General features: G+C 37.6%; 1 protein-coding gene across 8 annotated transcripts in view; it reads right to left on the bottom strand.

The window, feature by feature from the left end:
• L3MBTL3 (L3MBTL histone methyl-lysine binding protein 3) overlaps positions 1 to 17,600 on the bottom strand; it is a 76,894-nt gene that overhangs the window by 34,575 nt on the left and 24,719 nt on the right. For all 8 annotated transcript variants that reach the window (XM_032101703.1, XM_032101705.1, XM_032101706.1 and 5 more), the window contains 7 exons: positions 16,965 to 17,103; positions 15,563 to 15,647; positions 13,309 to 13,400; positions 10,702 to 10,806; positions 9,202 to 9,337; positions 6,898 to 6,989; positions 6,192 to 6,343 (listed from right to left, as the gene is read on the bottom strand). In XM_032101703.1, the coding sequence (XP_031957594.1) occupies positions 6,192 to 6,343; positions 6,898 to 6,989; positions 9,202 to 9,337; positions 10,702 to 10,806; positions 13,309 to 13,400; positions 15,563 to 15,647; positions 16,965 to 17,103 (801 nt within the window). The remainder of the gene's footprint in view (positions 1 to 6,191; positions 6,344 to 6,897; positions 6,990 to 9,201; positions 9,338 to 10,701; positions 10,807 to 13,308; positions 13,401 to 15,562; positions 15,648 to 16,964; positions 17,104 to 17,600) is intronic.

The following is a 17,600-nucleotide window of genomic DNA, read 5'->3' as shown; positions in this document are numbered from 1 at the left end:
GGCTGGGTGTCTCATAACATCATTTCACAACAAGCACTGCTCTAGCCTTCTACGTAAACAGAGTGAAGCACTAGTGACGAAAAATACTGGCCAACATAATACAATTACCTTGTGGCTATATATATGAAACAGTTTTGCTAGTATTTCTTTGTAATGATGCCAATCAGGTAATTCCCAGCAGATAAAACCTACCTTAGACAGACTCTGTAGTGGCTCTGACAATAGCCAAGGATTTAACTCAGTCCAAGAATGCCAGCCTTTTGTTCTTCTACAATATATAAAGCTATACTGTATGTATTTAGTATTTATAGTATCGCACCAGGTACTCTCTAAATTGTTGAAGTTGCCATTAATAAAAGGAAGCAAAGGAAGAAAAAGACCTTTTGTGATAATTTAGCACTGTTAAAACTCAGCGCCTGACTCCTAGAAATGTTTTGCCCCAAAAAAATAAGAAAAAAAAAGGTGAGTCCTTCATGCTTCCTCTGGCCTCTTTTTTTCTCTTTACAGTAACCGTGAAGAGAAGCTAACAAGTAACAAGCACGTGGGGCAGCACGCCTCTCTTCAATCCCTCTCATGCTGGGAGTTTTATATGGATAAGGTTCTTTTCTGCACCGAAAAGAAATATCCTCTTACTTCCTAAAATGTTTTGAAGTAAAGTCCACAAATTATTTTCAAAAGTCTCCTGAGTTAATTTGAGAACAAGACCCATGCTCAAGTCACTGTGGTATTATCAGTACTATAATTAAGATAATCACGCAGGTATGTAAAAACATGAGGACAAACCTTCTAAATGCATTTGGTTTGGTTTGCTTTTTCAAGCATAGTCTGAACACAATTTTAATAAAATTCTGAAAAGTGAATGCCACTGCACACACTTCTTGCCTTGAAGATTCAAGAAGAAGCAAATGACCAAGGAATGTCAGAATGAAAGATGCATTCCTGGAAGATGCTCTGACATTTCAGTGAGCATGGAACACAAAGCAACATGTTATTCAACAGCATTGCAAAATAGCACCATGAAATATCTACAAACTTTGATTTGCTTTAAAATAAAAACCCATTCATTACAGATAAGCCTGTAAGAAGACTCTGCAACCACAGTGGACTCAGGAAAAAGAAAGATCCCTGTTACAGCAAAACCAGATCATACAGTTCATCTTCACCTACTGATTTTACACAGCCTTTTAGCTTCCAACAGTTCATTTAACAATAGAAATTAGAGCTCAGTAAAAGTCACACACAATTTAAAGTAAAACTATTATGCTTAAATGTGTGTTATTTAATGGACATACATCTAGTTTGGAAGAACAACAATAGTCTATCAGACTAAGCCCAAGAGTTGTCAGCTGCAATGCTAAAGCCTAGCTGACCTTTCACAATCAATTTGCCACATCCCACAGCTTTTTATCTCCTTTGTTCCAAACCAGAAGGCAGATCACCCAGCTCACACGCTTCATAAAACACGATGCTCCATGAATTGTGAGGATGCTTGCTAGGCCAAAAAAGGTTACCAACACTAGCAGGAGCTGGAGGATTTTGCACCTCCAAACCTACCTACCCCTAGACCAAAGCAGAGCACCACCACCACCTTCTGCCAGGCAGTAGAGACGTGACAAATGCACGCTCAACTAATAAAACAAGATTACAATGTCCACACAATTCATGTCACTTGTGAACCATTCTTTCTGTTGTGTGAGAACATGCAGACAGAAAAAGAAATCTAATATCCATACTGGAAACTGAAGCTAATCCAGGAAGCTGAAGTGAAGCCAAAAGCAGCAGAGCGCACCAGCTGAACCTATAAGAGAGCCATGCAGTGGGACAGAACAAGTGACAGCTTGCTGAGTTATGGACATCTTAACTACAGAAAAAACATCAAAGCAGGGAAGAGCTACATGATGTAAATGGCCAGGAAATAGTTCTGCAATAAGGAAAACTGAGGGCAGCTGACAACACGATCCCCTGGTGCTTGCACCACTTTGCGTGAAAGGAACACATGTAAAGTTCAACAGTCCTTAACTCACGGCAGGAGAGCACATCCCAATGGGAGATGCACACGTGGAAGAAGACTTAATATTCTTCTATTGATCACTTTCACCTGTCCTGTTAATTCTTCCCAAAAATCTGTTTCACATATACAGCTCATCATAACTAGATCAAGAGAGATGGATGATAATAAATGATGAAAAAAATGCTTGCTGTTGAAAAAGTTAATACTCAATTATTTCAGAAAAATATTTTTCAAAATAGGTCTCCACCTGAAGCTCTGGACAGATTTTTTTATTAAATAGTCAGCATTGTCTTTACAGTAAGTTGTATGTGTTATAATCATTTTCTGTTTTGAACTGATTTCTGATTTTCCCTTTTGGGAAACAAATCTTTTGATAGTTTGATTTTCACCTTAATAAGTGTAGATACAGTCTATAATGAAAATGTTATCTATCAAAAACCACTGATACACACATGCCCAATACACACAAATAATAATATATCCTCAAAAATGCTACTTATACAAGTTCTTGATTTTGACATGTCAGTCATCCAACAGTGCATAAAAAAAGAAAGAAAAACATAAAAACCATCCTGCAGCCCCATCTAGTGCATAATTGAGAATACTTCATCACTGACAAGTATAAAGCTGGTATAATTTTAGGTCAGGACTTCTCAAAATGTAATCCAGGAGACATGCAGGAGGTTATGGCATGCATCCAGAGGTGGTACAGCAACATCATCTATTTTCTATTTAAAGTCTGATAAGAAAGCAGCATGGTGATTCACATGAAATTTTAGAGCTTTAGGGTCAGATAATGGTTCATTATCCATTTAAACAGTTAAAAGCATGCACTGTGACTCATGGTTCTTCAAGATTGTTTTATCTTCTTTTTGACATAATATAACCCCTTCTAAAAGACTGTTCCTTACAAAGAGAAAGTGGAGCAAAGTTAATTATCTCAAAAATGAAACAAGCAGAGTGCAACTTTTAAGGACTTGGCTGCTAGGAAAGTAGTAAATACTAATGGAGAACAGGGCTGGCCTCTTACTTAGTCTCACACCAAAATCCAGTCTGTTCCAAAAGTCATACAGATCAGAAAATGATTCCAAAAACCAAAAGCTATTTTATTTTCACAGAAGGATTCAGAAATCATTTTTCTATGCAAGACAGACAGGAACAGAGCAGTGAGCGATGCACGGGCCATTGTATTTTAACACACTCCTGGTAAGCTGATCCCAAAAGCTGCTTGTACGACCTTCTTGGCAGGGGAAGTTCAGACCCAGCCAAGGATGAGTGAAGGCACCCAGAGCCCTCTGACAGAGCAAGTCTGGGATGCAGTACATCCAGCACAGCCATTGCTCCACTTCTCCTGTGCGTAAACAGCAACAAGCTGGCACAGCTTCACCTCTGTCATAAACTCTGGCTGTGTTTCCATTTGGTCACAAAAAAATTAGGAAGCTAAGGTGACATCGATCTGTGTGCAAGCAAAACTGATGTAAAAGAATGGAGGAATGTAAGATGGATCTGTAGTTAACTCACAGTTCTGACATACCCAAAGATTCCCAATGCTATTTCCAGGTTCAGACAACGGTAAGAAAATTCAGGAGTTCCACTGAACAAGAATGCCTTCGGCTTTCAAAGAAGTATTATGTTTCATCAAAAGAGATGGAACAGATGGAAAGGGCCTGAAGGCTTATGTTGTATAGGACAAAATTCTCCTTCATTAAGTAAAGTCTTGAATTTGACAATTTTGTTCACTTTTCTTCCATCTAAAAGCCAGTATCAAAGGAAAATTTAATAGGATTTATAATATACTGAAAGTGTCATGACCATGCATTAAAGAGCTGCTGTAATGACTAATTCTAGCCAGGGTACTTACTCTCAACCAAAACCATATTTCCTAATATTCAGAAAGAACGGAAGGAAGAGTATCTTCAGGCTGAAAGCCTGGAGCCTAAAAAACCTTAGGTGATGGTAATGGATTTCTGTTGCCTGAAGTCAGTAAAATCAGTCAACTCTCTTTTAGGTATCCAAAAACAGGAAAGGTTTTTTAACCTCAGTGAGAAAGTTCAGTCTACTCCAAATAAAACACAAAAGGTGTACAGAGATATAAGGTAAAAAGAGGCACTTGTTTGAAAATAACCAACATACACAAAGTAAGTCATTTCACCTTCATTGTAATTCTGAGATTAAAGCCTACATGCAGGCACAGGGAAACTGTGAGGCTCGGTTCTGGGTAATCTCAAAAAACCTTTTTGTTTTTAGTTACAGGCAGCAGTTGGTAGACATGAAATTTATGCACCTAAGATATTTTAAGGCCCCTACAAACCTAATATCTAAAATTAAAAATGTAAGTGGGATGCATTCAGGTTGCATTTTCAGACTCTCTTTTGGTCGGACATTCAATTGCTATTTTCATTTGCTGCTCTTTTCTCCCATTTTCTTTCCTTCTTTCTCTATTCACTTTTCTCAATGCAATGCTGAGATGTAGGCCACACTACTCAAAATTTAATTTCCATGCACAGTACTTCCAGAAGCATCTTCTTGCTGCTTCCAGAACAGTATTTCACAATTTCACCAAAAGAACAAAACTTAAGCTTGACTTCAGTATAAACACAGCTCCAATGATTTATCAAAACCTATAGGAAAACCTAAAACCTTTCCACTTCAAATTTTCATCATCCTTTATGAGGGTTTTATGCCATGTATTCTACCTACAAAATTCAGAAAACCCACTTCAGGATACTATATCTATAACTAACACCATAAATGTAAAGCTTGGTTATATACTTAAAAACTGCTTCTCCCTCCTCTGAAAAGATTGGTGGCCAAAGTTCCTGTTGACAGTGGAATATTAACAAATCTGAAATTCAGTATACATCTGCTATATATAGTGCAGTATTTTAGAAAGATACCTATGCTATGTCTGAACAAACTACGGGTTATATTGCACTGTGTTTATCCTAAAAGCTTTGTCTAACTGCCATTTTAATTATTAGTTAATGTCATAGCTGTTATTACTGAATATTCAAATATTAAGAAATTTAGAGTTAAGTTTTCCCAGTCCCCACTTCCCTGGTGCTTTGTAGAGAAAATGTATGGTTTGTGTTACTTCTTCATGGAAATAATTGCTAATCTTTCTGGTCTTTGACTAGTATGGTCTATTACCTTGATATTCAGTTCTTGACTTCACTGACTGTTCACTACTGCTTCAGTAAGTCAGCTCTACTTCAGTTTATTTGTCATGTTGGTCACAAAATTATTATTTCAAGAGATGGACTTGCAAAGTTTTGAAGTTACTTTAATAGTTTTGTGGCATTCTCATTGACATAATGCCTAAGTAGTCATCAAATACAGATGAAAAAAAGTTTCTTCATTTATATTTATAGGCTCAGCTATACAATTAAGTTGCCACTGCTGAACCCCAGACATAAAGGGGATACATACAATACCCTGTTCTGCAGTAACCTACTCTCCAAAGACTGTAAGATAAACTACCTTGCTCCAAATCTGTCAGCTGAAGATCCAAGTATAAATACAAACTTACACTGTGACAGCCTAAACCTCCTTCATTATCTTTATGCACCTAGTACGTTCTGCTCCATCCACTGACTTTCCTATATAGATACACACAATCCCTCCACCATACAACATGCAGAAACGTCATCTCTAACATGGGTCAGGATAGCAGGCTCCCAATTTTCACTGGACTGTAGAACACAGAGGACTAAAACCAGGTTTTGCCACTATCCTGTTGCCTTATAGAAGATGACTACAGTTCTGTTACAACAGAAGTGGATCAAGAACCTTACGAATACATGCAGCCTTTTCTTCAATTCACAACTATAAGTAAAACTAATTCCAAGTACACTTAGTCTCATTATCATGATGCATATTCTCCACTGAAGATATCAGCCTCAGAGATAATATGTAATTGAAATCAATCCACAACTCCAGATGCAGCAGCACACACAAACACTCATTTAGCACAATCTCAGCATTTTTTACATGCAGCTGGACATGGGAAACTTAATTCCTCCAGTTTGCCACTAAGATGTACTTTGGTGGCCACACTTAAAAATCTAGCAAAAGTGGTACGGTATCTGTATCGCCAGTCTGGAAAGCATCACAGAAAACACCACTTAGAGCTAACACATTTCTGATACATCTCATAGGATACAAAACAAAAACATCATACCAGTAGTCATAACTCTCATCCCAGTTGTCAAAATGAACCAGAAAACGATTGTCCACCATGTCTGTTACCGTGGCAACACAAATGAAAGTCGGGTTCTTCTTGTCTACAGCTTCCAGCTTCATCCCCACTCGAAATCCCGACGGAATCACTGTCTACATAGAGAAAGACATTTAACTGAAGATAAATACTATAAACCCAGAAATCTCCCCAGCGTACACAATCAATATATTCATGTCATTTCCAAGTTTCCCAATTAGTTGTCCCATCAGAGTGGCAGCAGCCTAATTAGCTGACATGAGAGATGTTCAAACACAGGGACTTGTGATTTATGAAAAAAAAGAAGTCCTAAACATGCTGCTAAAATTAAATGTGTTCGTTTTAGCTCTGTCTTAGATACTCTCTCTGAAAGAGCATTCTTGTTCCCCAACATTATGGTGCAAGACACAGTACTAATAACAAATCTTTAATTTAAGATACTGTTTCTGAATGCACTGGAATTTTAAACAGATCAGTAGAAAAGTAATGAATTGGAACTGCAGCAGTTAGCTGCAGTGGAGAATGTTATTCAATTGTAAAGCAATTGTTGTAAAGATTCTAGTCTTAAATTTCAGGTCTCAAGTCTGCCATCACTGAAATGTGCTATTAGTCTCTACCACACACATGAGCACGCTCACAACTACCCCATGAGTAACAAGTGAGTACTTACTGCATTCTGGTTTTCAAACAGTGATTTAGGAGCAGCTTGAGCCTTGCATGCCTTCAAGTAGGAGGGCCAGCTGAATTCTTCTTCCTTATATCCTAAATGAGGGTTGTAAAAGAAGGGCAAGAAAGGGCACGTATGAGGCACAAGGTGCATGTATCAGTGAGAGATCAACTTTATACTATGATCTTCTTCCCTTTGAACAAACATCTCCAAACAGCACAGGCTACAAACCACCTCTGTCTCTCCCCATGAAAACCTCACCTTACCACCTCCCTGCCTCACAGTGGTACTAACTTACTTCCCTTTGTTGGTCTCACTGACACAAACACACAACCAACAAGTGTTCTCCACCTACTTTTCAGTCTGTTGCTTCTACTTCAGAATCAGAAAAAGACCTACAGATCCCACAACTCTTCCCACTATGCCAGCCAGTCCAAGAAAAAAAAGTCCCTCCTCCTCCTCCAGACTTCACTGTATTACATCATCAGGCTAACACTAATACATCATCGCTACCAGCTTTAAAACAAACCCCCTAGTTTATATCAAACCAGCTACTTACACAATCAATGCCCCAGGACCCCTTCCACATTGACAGTGTAAACTGTCCCCTGCATGGACTTTATACATTTTTTATTCTGTGTATATAACACTTGGAAAGAAATCTGTATTTCTGTTAATGTCTTGCTTCGTAGGGGGAAAAAGCACAAATAATTTATAACATGTTGAACTGCATAAAATAATCTACAATAAACCATTTGTAGTTCTAATCTACAAAACAATGCTAGGAGTTGGAAGCAAATAGATTTTCTCCTTCATTTTTCTGTTGAGTAATAGTTATAGAAACATCTCCTTTAGACAATATGTTACAACCCACTAAAGCAAGACCAAAACCACAACAAATTTCAGTGAGTGATTGCCTCTACTGAAATGTATTACCCCTTAACTACTTGAAGTATTACTCAAATATGCCAGAGACAACTGCTTTGCTTAACCTGAGATTCTCATCCCAGGAAACGCAAGTTTAAAACCCTTCACCTTCTCTGCACAGGGCTTCCTCACTTTTTATTTCGAATAGTAGTTGACATAAATTAACCTACAAGTCCAAACAAAAATACTTTTCTTATACTCCAATTGCCTCTTGTCTTGATACACTACAGCTGTAGACCATTTGAAACCATTTTTAAAGCAATACAGTATTGAGATTTCTCATTTTCCCTTTGTAATTCTAGAGAGTATTCAAACCTAAGCCCAAACTCACAGTAGACAATAAAAACCTCCCACCTACTGTATGTGTGATGGGATCAGGTACTGGGACTAGGACAAAGTCCATGGAAAAAAACCTGGTTTTAGTAGACTGTGAAACAGTTTCTGGGCAGTGTGGGTCTTCCTGTCACCAACTGAGAAAGGGAGATCTTAAGCTCCTAATTTAACTCTCAAAAGATGACCAAAGGTCAGTTTGATTTATTCACTGCAGATATAGAACAGTCAATGCAATTTTGACATGCATATGTACACAGGTACTTCCATTCTCTTGCTGTAGAATTTGCCTGTGTGAGAGAAAAAAAGTGGCCTCCTCTACACAAAATGAATAGTGTCCTGAAACACTACCTTTTCTAATTTCTGTGAAACCCAGTTCGATTTTGCCGCTTCACTCCCCTACGCCCACTGGAAGCCCAGCAGCAGCTACCCATTGCCTCTGCTGCTGTGGGGATGGGAGACATCCCACCACAAGGCCTATTCTGCCCAGCAGCACTAGGAGTTACCCACCCTTTCCATTTTAACTAACAAGACTAGAAATACATTTCAGAGAACATCTAGAATAATATTCTTCCTTTTTCATGTCCCTCAATTCCCCTCCTCCCCACCGCCACGTCAGACCACCGGGTTCCAAATTTCTTAGGTTTATATTATGAAGGTCAAAAATTTGCATTTTAGCTGAAAAATGAAAGGCTACTAATGCAAACCTTTGAGTTCTTCTCTGAGGTGCTATTTTATATACATACTGTCTTGCAATAAGCATTGATTTGGGGTCTAAGTTTGCTGCTCAGTTTTTTTTTCCTAATGCCTTATGATGACTCTTATGGTCCATTTTGTTTTCTTGGTTTCTCTGGATTTCCACTGAATAAAAGTGGAAAAAATGCTTTCAAACTTGAAATTTTAGGCAAGACTTAGTGTTTAATTTGCCATTTTCAAATACTCTTGACTAAATTAACTAAAACATTTCTGCCAAAAAAAGTATTACAGCATTACACAGGTAGTCTCAATCTCAGAACCATGTAAAACACACAGATTTAAACTTAACAATACCTTTAGGGGGATGAAGCTTGTGACCTGTTTTTTCACACCATCCAACAGGATGAATGTCTGAAGAATCAGCGTTCACCCAGAAATCATAACAATCTGGGTATCCATCAAAATGGAGTCGTATTCTGTACCCACAAACCTAAAAGCAAGAATCGACAACGTACAACACTATGTTTTAAGATCTTTGCCCAACACATAACCACTTCCATTCAATATCATATGTAATAACTGTGTGTTTTCAGTCAGCTTTTTACTTCTGCTCAATCCAACATTGGATGAACAAATTCATTTGATAAAATGAATTAAAAGGCAAAGCTATTTGGAGAGAATTAAAAGGCAAAGCTATTCTCAGTCTGAGTGCCTCCTCTTCTGGTCAAAAGAATTTAACTAAAAGCTGGCTATTGCCAGTAGTGTTCAAAAACTTGAAAATAGTTCAACCCAGCATCAAAGTAAAATATAAGCCCTACAGAAGAGCATGAATACATCTGATACAACCGAGGACAAAGTGCAGATAATGAGGTTCTCAAGCTATCCTGATTAACTGATATACAAGGGAGCACTGAACAATAAGTATGTTCAAAAGGCTCTCCAGAGAGATACTGAAAACTGTTCAAGTAAAGACGAGAAGTCAGTGGAGGTATTCCCCAGAACTTCATTATTCCATGAAGTAATAAGTCAGCCACTGAGAGAAAAAAAACAGGACACAATACTCTCTCTGTACGGAAGTTCTCCCTGAGTGCCAAATGCCATAAATTTACTGCAGTCATCAGTGAAAATCTCAACATCAACCCTATTCTATATTTAATTTGTATTCTGACATAACTTCCAGTTTCCTCATTTTAATTCATAAATGAAATCCAAAAATCCACTAAAACTACGCAAAACTTAAAGTAAGGTACGTTTAAAAAAATATACAAAATATACCTGAGAAGCAGGTTCTCTATTGAAAGCAAAGAAGCTGTTTGTCAGAAAAACTATTTCATGAACCACAGCAAAAGAAAAACTGAGCTTATATTTTATGTTAACTTGCACAGGTTGCCAATACAGGCAATTTCTGCAGCCATCAGTCTGAAAAAGTTGTAGCACAACAGCAACACAAGAAACTTTTAGGTATTTGTATCAGTGAATGGAGCAACTGCAAATACTATCAAACTTCTATAAAACTGCTGTGTATCAGTTGTCATACTTACATTTCTTTTCTATTTATTTTTTCTTTAAAAACTACAGGATTACAGATAAACACGTCATCCAACTAGTCTAACACTGTTTTCTCTAGCTATGTATGTTAAATATATGCAAACAGTCACTGCTGCATTGACACTGGATATATTTTTCACATGTCTATCAGGCAGAAATAATATAGCATTATTAATTTAAAAACCATCTTCCTACATAATAGTTTCTGTCTGCCTGTTAGATAAGAGTTCGGGTTTTCAGCTGCTGCTGTTTCATTTCAGCCTCTGCTACAACCCCACACCATGGCTGCTTGCAGCCTCTACTTACCTCAGCCACTGTGAGAACACAGTAGATTGACTGGTGCTCAGGATCCACACCCTCCAGCTTCATCCCTACCTTGAATCCATTCTTGTTGTATGGGAAAGACTGATACTGCAAGGGAAAGCAACAGTTTCAATACTTCTGAAAGTATAGTGGAGAAACACCCAATATCTTTGTAAGGAATAGAAGAATGATTAGTTATTATTCATGCTTCTGAAAGAACTAATAAATCACTTCAAATTAAGTCTCGTGTTTTCAAAAACGTAGAGAGGAAAAGACAAATTGGTGATTGTTTGAAAAACACATTGATACTAGAATGACTTAAACTTTGAGAGTATGCAAGAAAATTAGGAAGAATTAGCAAAACAGTCAAGGGAAAGAAGATGACATGATTTGTCCTCCACTTTTTTCACTAACTGTCAATAAAACATCTTAACAATTTAATTATTTATTTTTTCAGCCTGTACAGTGACACTGACACCTTCCTGGTAGATGTCATTCCCTATAATAATCACAACAATGACTCTCTATTTTGCCTTCCACATCTCAGGCCATGAAAGATGAACTGAAAGGCAGAAATATTGAACACCGTATATTGATATGGCCTACTTGCTGTCCTTCACATGCTGAGTCCAGATTATGTCTTCCAGGAGAATCTCTGCATCACAGGAACATGACCTATCCTTACATCACATTACAGTGAATCCAGAAGAACGTCTTTCAAAAAACAGGGAGTGAAAAAGAGGCTAAGCAGGATGGATATTTTCAACCAGAAGGCATCAGCATCCCTCTGTTAAAGAGGAAGGAAGGTAGCAGATATTAAGGTTAAATTGGAAGGGATATCAGAAAAATACGTGACCAAAACTGAAGACAGTTTTCCACAGGTTAGAAAATTCACAGTTTTTATGTCCCAAATGGTTACAGAAAAATACACAAGAAAAGCATCTTAAATGTTCCCTTTTCCTTCCGTTTCTGTCTAAAAGCTACACATGCTCCCGAATCAACTGCAGTACCTCTGCAGCCAATGGGAAGAGAAGGGTACCAAGGGAGCTACTCAGAAAGGTACCACCTACTTGGAAGGAAGCAAAACCTTGTGAGACAGAGTTTAGAAATTATTCTAAGATCAGGAGGTGGCAAGGACTCTTCATCATCCTGACCATTCCTAACTATGGGTACAAAACAACACAGTGAAAAGTATTGCTTCTGAGCTGGTAAAAAAAAAGAAAAAAAGAGTAATACTCAAAATGCAAACAGAAATCAAGGATTCATAATTGGTGATGTTTGATTTGGGGCTTTTTTAACCTACCTGTTTATGTGGCTTGATTGCTCACCTGTAAAATGGAGAAATATTACCTGGCCAATTCTGAGTGTTATTAACAATTGTCTTTCTGCTACAGGTTTTAAATACTGCACACTAAATAAAGCATTACCCAGAGGCTAAAGACTTTGATAGAAAATACTAAATTAAGATGCACTGGATGAGAAAGGTACAATGTGGAAGAAACATGGAGTAACTCCAGACTTCATCACCATGTGCAGCACCCTGCAAAAGCCTGTGCGCTGCTATAGCATTTCATGGACCTACAGACAGGCAGAGCAATGCTTTGTAAATCTACCTTCTCACTAAGACATTCCTTATCCATATTGTTTTCTTGCTAATTTTTGAACCAGTATATAGCACTGGGGGATACAACTAAAGGTAGACAGAGAACAGTTGTTCTTGCACAAATCTATGGAATCTGCACACCTCAGTCCTAGTTCTTCACTTTTCTAACTCAACAGCATCTAAAAGCATCAATTAAAGGTCAGCATCACATGCATGTATGTAAGCTGAAAAGCTAATTCCTGCACAGAAGACTTAATAGCTGAAGTATGAAACAAACAGAAAGAAATTGATGCAAGAAACAGACTACAAGTAAGAACAGAATTATCAAAAAAAAAGCAACACATAGCAGGAGTACAGCAGCTGAGACATGTTCACATGTTTCACCAGGTTTTGCAAGAGAAGACAATACCACAGAAACCTTATGGATTAGCTCTCTTCCAAGCAAGAGAAGCGTGCTAATGAAAGCACTGAAATGACAATGACTACCATAGCAGGCAAAGGGCAAGCAGGACATGATGATGTGACATCCAATCAGATGACGGGCAAAAGGAGAACAAGACGAATTAGTATCTGATATAGTAACAAAATATAATGACAGCAGAAGCTGAAGAAAAGACAGGTAATATAATCAAAGCAACGAGACAAAAGATGACCTTTGTACCACCTTTCTAAACATATTTAAAGAAAATGATATGGCATGAAAAAGTGTGGCTACGTATAACATTTTCAGCTTCAGAGATTAGAAGGAATGGCTAGAACGGCAGATTTTGGAAAAGCATCTGCGTTCTGCAGTCTGATTTGACAGCATTCATCAACAACAACAGAATTCTCTGAAAAAACAGAGAAAGATAATTGCTTTCATAATTGCTGATGGACATAGCATTATTTTCATCATGCAGGTTTTCCCCCAGAAAAGGGTAAAATCTTCAAACTATTTTTGTGTATTGATTTCCCAGGAATTTAATGATCTTAGGTGGTTGACTGACTTAAATTTCAGAAGGTCATACCTCTTTAAAAAGCTTAGTAGGTACTGCAATGGCCCTTTCTTCCTCCAGATAGGATGCCCAACACCATGCTTGCCTTCCTTTAGAGGGTACAGCTATAAAGAAGCATAAAACAGTGAAATAATTCTGTAACTGTTAACATCTCAAGAAAAAAAAACCCACAACGTTTTGAAGTTTATAATATCCTTAAATTTACATTTTATGAAATGCACTCATGGTGTTGCTCAGAACTTATTTCAGAAAAAGGAGAAGCCCTGTAGGCTCAAATACATCAGGAACATGAAGGTTCCTGGTTTGTCCAGAAACATTTACAGCAGTTCAAACCTGGATTAGTAACAAGATAAAGCTCCTTCAGAAGCTTACAAGAACAACTTACAAAGTCTTGCTCCAACCCGTTTTTCCTTACTGCTCCTAAGAAGCATTAAGATATACAATTTGCAGATGTATAAAAAGATGAGTTCAAATCACAAAATAGCTCAGTATTTTAAGGGGTTTCTTCTTCCCCCATGTACTTCTTTTAGTGGAAAGCATTTTCAACTGGATACCACTCATAATAGGTTTTTTTAATCACAGCTGAAACACCCTATTCTTTAACAGTACTCAGAATGTTTCTCACCTACTCTATCACTTTGTAGTTTGATGGTTTGGGGTAGAAAGGCAGTGATTTAACAGTATTTTCTCCAAGCCATCAGAACTGTCACCAGTGCTTTTTTTCCTCATGATGTCATTAGCATATGACAGAAACCTCCAGTTTCAGGTTTGTTCATGCAGTATGAATACTTGCATAGTAATTGCAATATTGCTTACAGTCCATCTTAATACTGGCTACAGTCACACAGTTTTTAGGCCTTGAAAATAAGGCACTACCTGCACTAGCAATAGCCAGGAACTTCAAGAACAGATGGTCTGTGAGGCTGGCCCTGTATGTTCCTACTTTCATACACCTCTACTCTGCTCTACTGATCTCCACCTAAAATGCCTCCTCTGCACAAGCAGCTTAGCATTTCAGATCATAAGCTCCCACGGTCAGAAGGATTCATCACAGTCCACACTATGATTCTGGCTTGATCCAGACTGTGGGCTACTCACAGGAAAAATAAATCCCTTAAGTGACAGTCTGGCTTAGCATTTTTATGATTAAAATATGAACCATAACAATAGTGATGACAAACTCTCCTGAAGAAAGATGATAATGTAACCAAAAGATAATAAATTTCAGAGTGATAGTGATCACTCAACACTATTAGACCACATTCATTTTATTTGGGACTTACCCAGTTTTTATCTGTTCCATTAAAGAAATTAATTGTGCTTGGTTCTGAATACAAATACCAGTTAATTCTTTTATACTGATGTTTTCCCAAATAAAAATAAAAAAAACCAACAGAAGAAATGTGTATGATCATTCTGTCAGTGGGCAGCAGTGATTTTCACAGAGCATCAGCTTTGTTCTTGTGTCTCACAAGCTTCTTATCTCTTCAGCCTTAGAAGCAGCTGTAGAAACATATCAGGAGTGATTCTGTCCTGGGAGGGGCATCTTTCATAAATTTTATTGTTCATCTTCAACCAGTAGTTCATCTGCCTAGTGTACATCAAAGCTAATTGGAGTTCTGTGTTGATTAGTGGCCTGGCAACCTCTGCTAATGTCTCCCCATCTAGCGTAAGAAGCACTCTGGAGGGCAAGATGTAGGTCTGTGGTTGGTGTACCACTGAGGTATAATAGCAGCTGATTCTCCAAACCTGCCTAAAATTATCTATCATACAAATAGCTTGAAAGGACAGCACTCACTTAAAATATGTTTTATTATGTTGCTTGATGCAGTATATCTCCCTTTGGATTGATTATAGCAATTATTCCTAAACAGTTCCATAAATGTGTCTATTTCTAGCACATAATGAAGAGGCAAAATTGATCCCCAAGGAAACAAAAGTAAACTTTCACTGCTGCTTGATACATGTCTTTCAACATCTGGGAACTCAATGGAGCTGATTCCCTCTAATACTGGCACTATTTAGAGGGATGAAAAGAAAAAAACCCTAAAACATACATTAGTTGCATTTACACTCACTATATCCTCCCCTATGCTGCCTTAAAATTTAATTGCTATAAATGATGCTGGCACTGGTTTTTTACAGTACTGAAAAAAATTCAATAGGGAACACAAAGTCTGTGAAACAATGCTGGCAATTCACAATAAGATATGGATATTACCTAAAGAATTGATGGTTGAGATTTTTATTTCATAATCTAACTTACTTTGTTTCAAAACTGTTATCTCCCCTTTTCTTTTTCTCCTGGCTCTCTGTGAGACTCTCAAGATCCTTCCTTCAGGTTTGTCCTCCTAAATTAGAAAGAGAAAAAAACAACAACAAAAAAAGACTACAGTAACCTCACTAGCTTAGAAGTCTAGTATGATAAAACCTGAGATACTGTAGTTTAAACTCCATTTAAATGGCTATTGACCCAGCTCTCTCCTACCTCAAACAAATGCACAGATGTTTAACAGAAGCAAAGTGAGCCATCAGTGACAAAGCACAGCAAACACAGCGAAAATGACAGGCAGAAGGACTCTCACCACTTGGCACTCAGCCAGCCAGCCTTGCCTCACCCAGGGACGGATCATGAAGCCTTCAGCAGACCTCACTGAGACACTGATCAATAACAGTACCTTTGGCATGTTCACGCTTCCAAAATAATTTAAAAGAAAACCTCTCACAGCTTTAGTCTGGTTTTTTTCAAAGGTACTATTGCTTTATTAAATATAAAATGGCACTGATCCTTATAATTTTTTTATTCTTTTTGTATTAACAGTCTTGTGAGCACCTGAAGAGATGAGCAGAGTAAGTACTCACCGGGAAGGCAGATGCATGGAGACAAAGAAGGTACCCCCAAACTTTTGCCTAAGATATTGCTATACAGACAGCTTCAAATTCCCCCCTGACAACTCAAGTGTCTTCAGCCTTTTGACAATCCAGTGGCTGCAGAACTCTACCCTTCTCCCTGAAAACTGTGCTACCCCCAGTAGTGTCACAGCTATTGGGAAGAAAACAAATATTATAGGAAAACAAACATTACAGGAAGGTACTATGGTAAGCTTTTTCTAAAATGAAGAAAAAAATCAATAAATCCAAAAGGAAAAAAACCCAAAAGGTGCCCCAAAGCAAATTACACTGCAACACAAGAGCAAACCAAATTTTTGGTTATGTTTTTCAAAGGCAAATTACACTAAGGAAATCCAAAGTATTCTCTTCTTAACTGTAGTGGAGCTTTCTTTGTAAATAAATTATTGGTCTATAGTTATTTATTCATATGCAGAATGACAAAGTAACAGGTGTTGGGAAATATGTACTCCTGTTTTTCTATGCCTACGACTTGGCAAGTCTAGATTAGCATCATTTTTTCTTTAAGTTCTTTTTATTCTGGTCTTAAAAAAGCAGGGAAGAGTGATAAAAACCAGGTTTTATCAGTTCATTGTCAATAATATTACAATTTACTGCTGAGGCATAATTAATTGGCAGGCAAACCAACTACTTATTGTGGCTCTGACAGAGTGATGAAGTCTCTTCTCTTTGTGGACTGATGGAGCTACTGACATTGCAACACAAGGCAAAACTCCCACCCAAATACTTGCAGGAATGGGTTTACGACGCATACTAACAATTTCATCGGGATTCTCCTTCTTCTCCCCATTATCCCGCGACTCTTCTTTGAGAGGTAATTTTGCTTTTCTTTTCCGAATGCCTTTAGAATCATCTTCTCCATTGCATTCCGTGCTGGGATTTTCCTCCTTTGGTTCTCTATCACAAGAGTAACACAATGACACAAAGCCAGTATTATTTCACTTCTCATATTCATAAAACAAGTTAAAAAAGCAATGTGTGGGTCCCATAGTATTATACCAAACATATTCTTATAAATACTACTGAAAATTAAGTCAGTCAAAAGAATTAATCTGAGAGACACACAATAGCAACTGTAAAAGGAAAACTGTCAGCTTATGCTGAACAAGTTCTACATGTTTTAAACAGTGTGTCTTTTTCCATGTACCATCAAGTCTCCTGGAGAAGCAAACTGTGAAATGTTTGGGACTGCAGGGCAGTTTAGAGTGAGGAAGGCAAAGGCAATTGTTAAGTTTGACAAATCCAATTGGAGAAAGCTGGTATGTGACTGTATAAAATGCTAAACAAGAAATCAGAACAGAAAACTGTTGAAGCAACTCTCTAAAAATGAAAGAAAATGTACAAAGTCATAAATGTTAAAAACTGCCATATCTAGCAATATACAATACAGAATG

Source organism: Corvus moneduloides, chromosome 3, assembly GCF_009650955.1.
Source record: "Corvus moneduloides isolate bCorMon1 chromosome 3, bCorMon1.pri, whole genome shotgun sequence".
Taxonomy (NCBI): Eukaryota; Metazoa; Chordata; class Aves; order Passeriformes; family Corvidae; genus Corvus; species Corvus moneduloides.
Note: the sequence above shows the minus strand (reverse complement) of the source record. Positions and strands in the feature narration are given on the sequence as shown.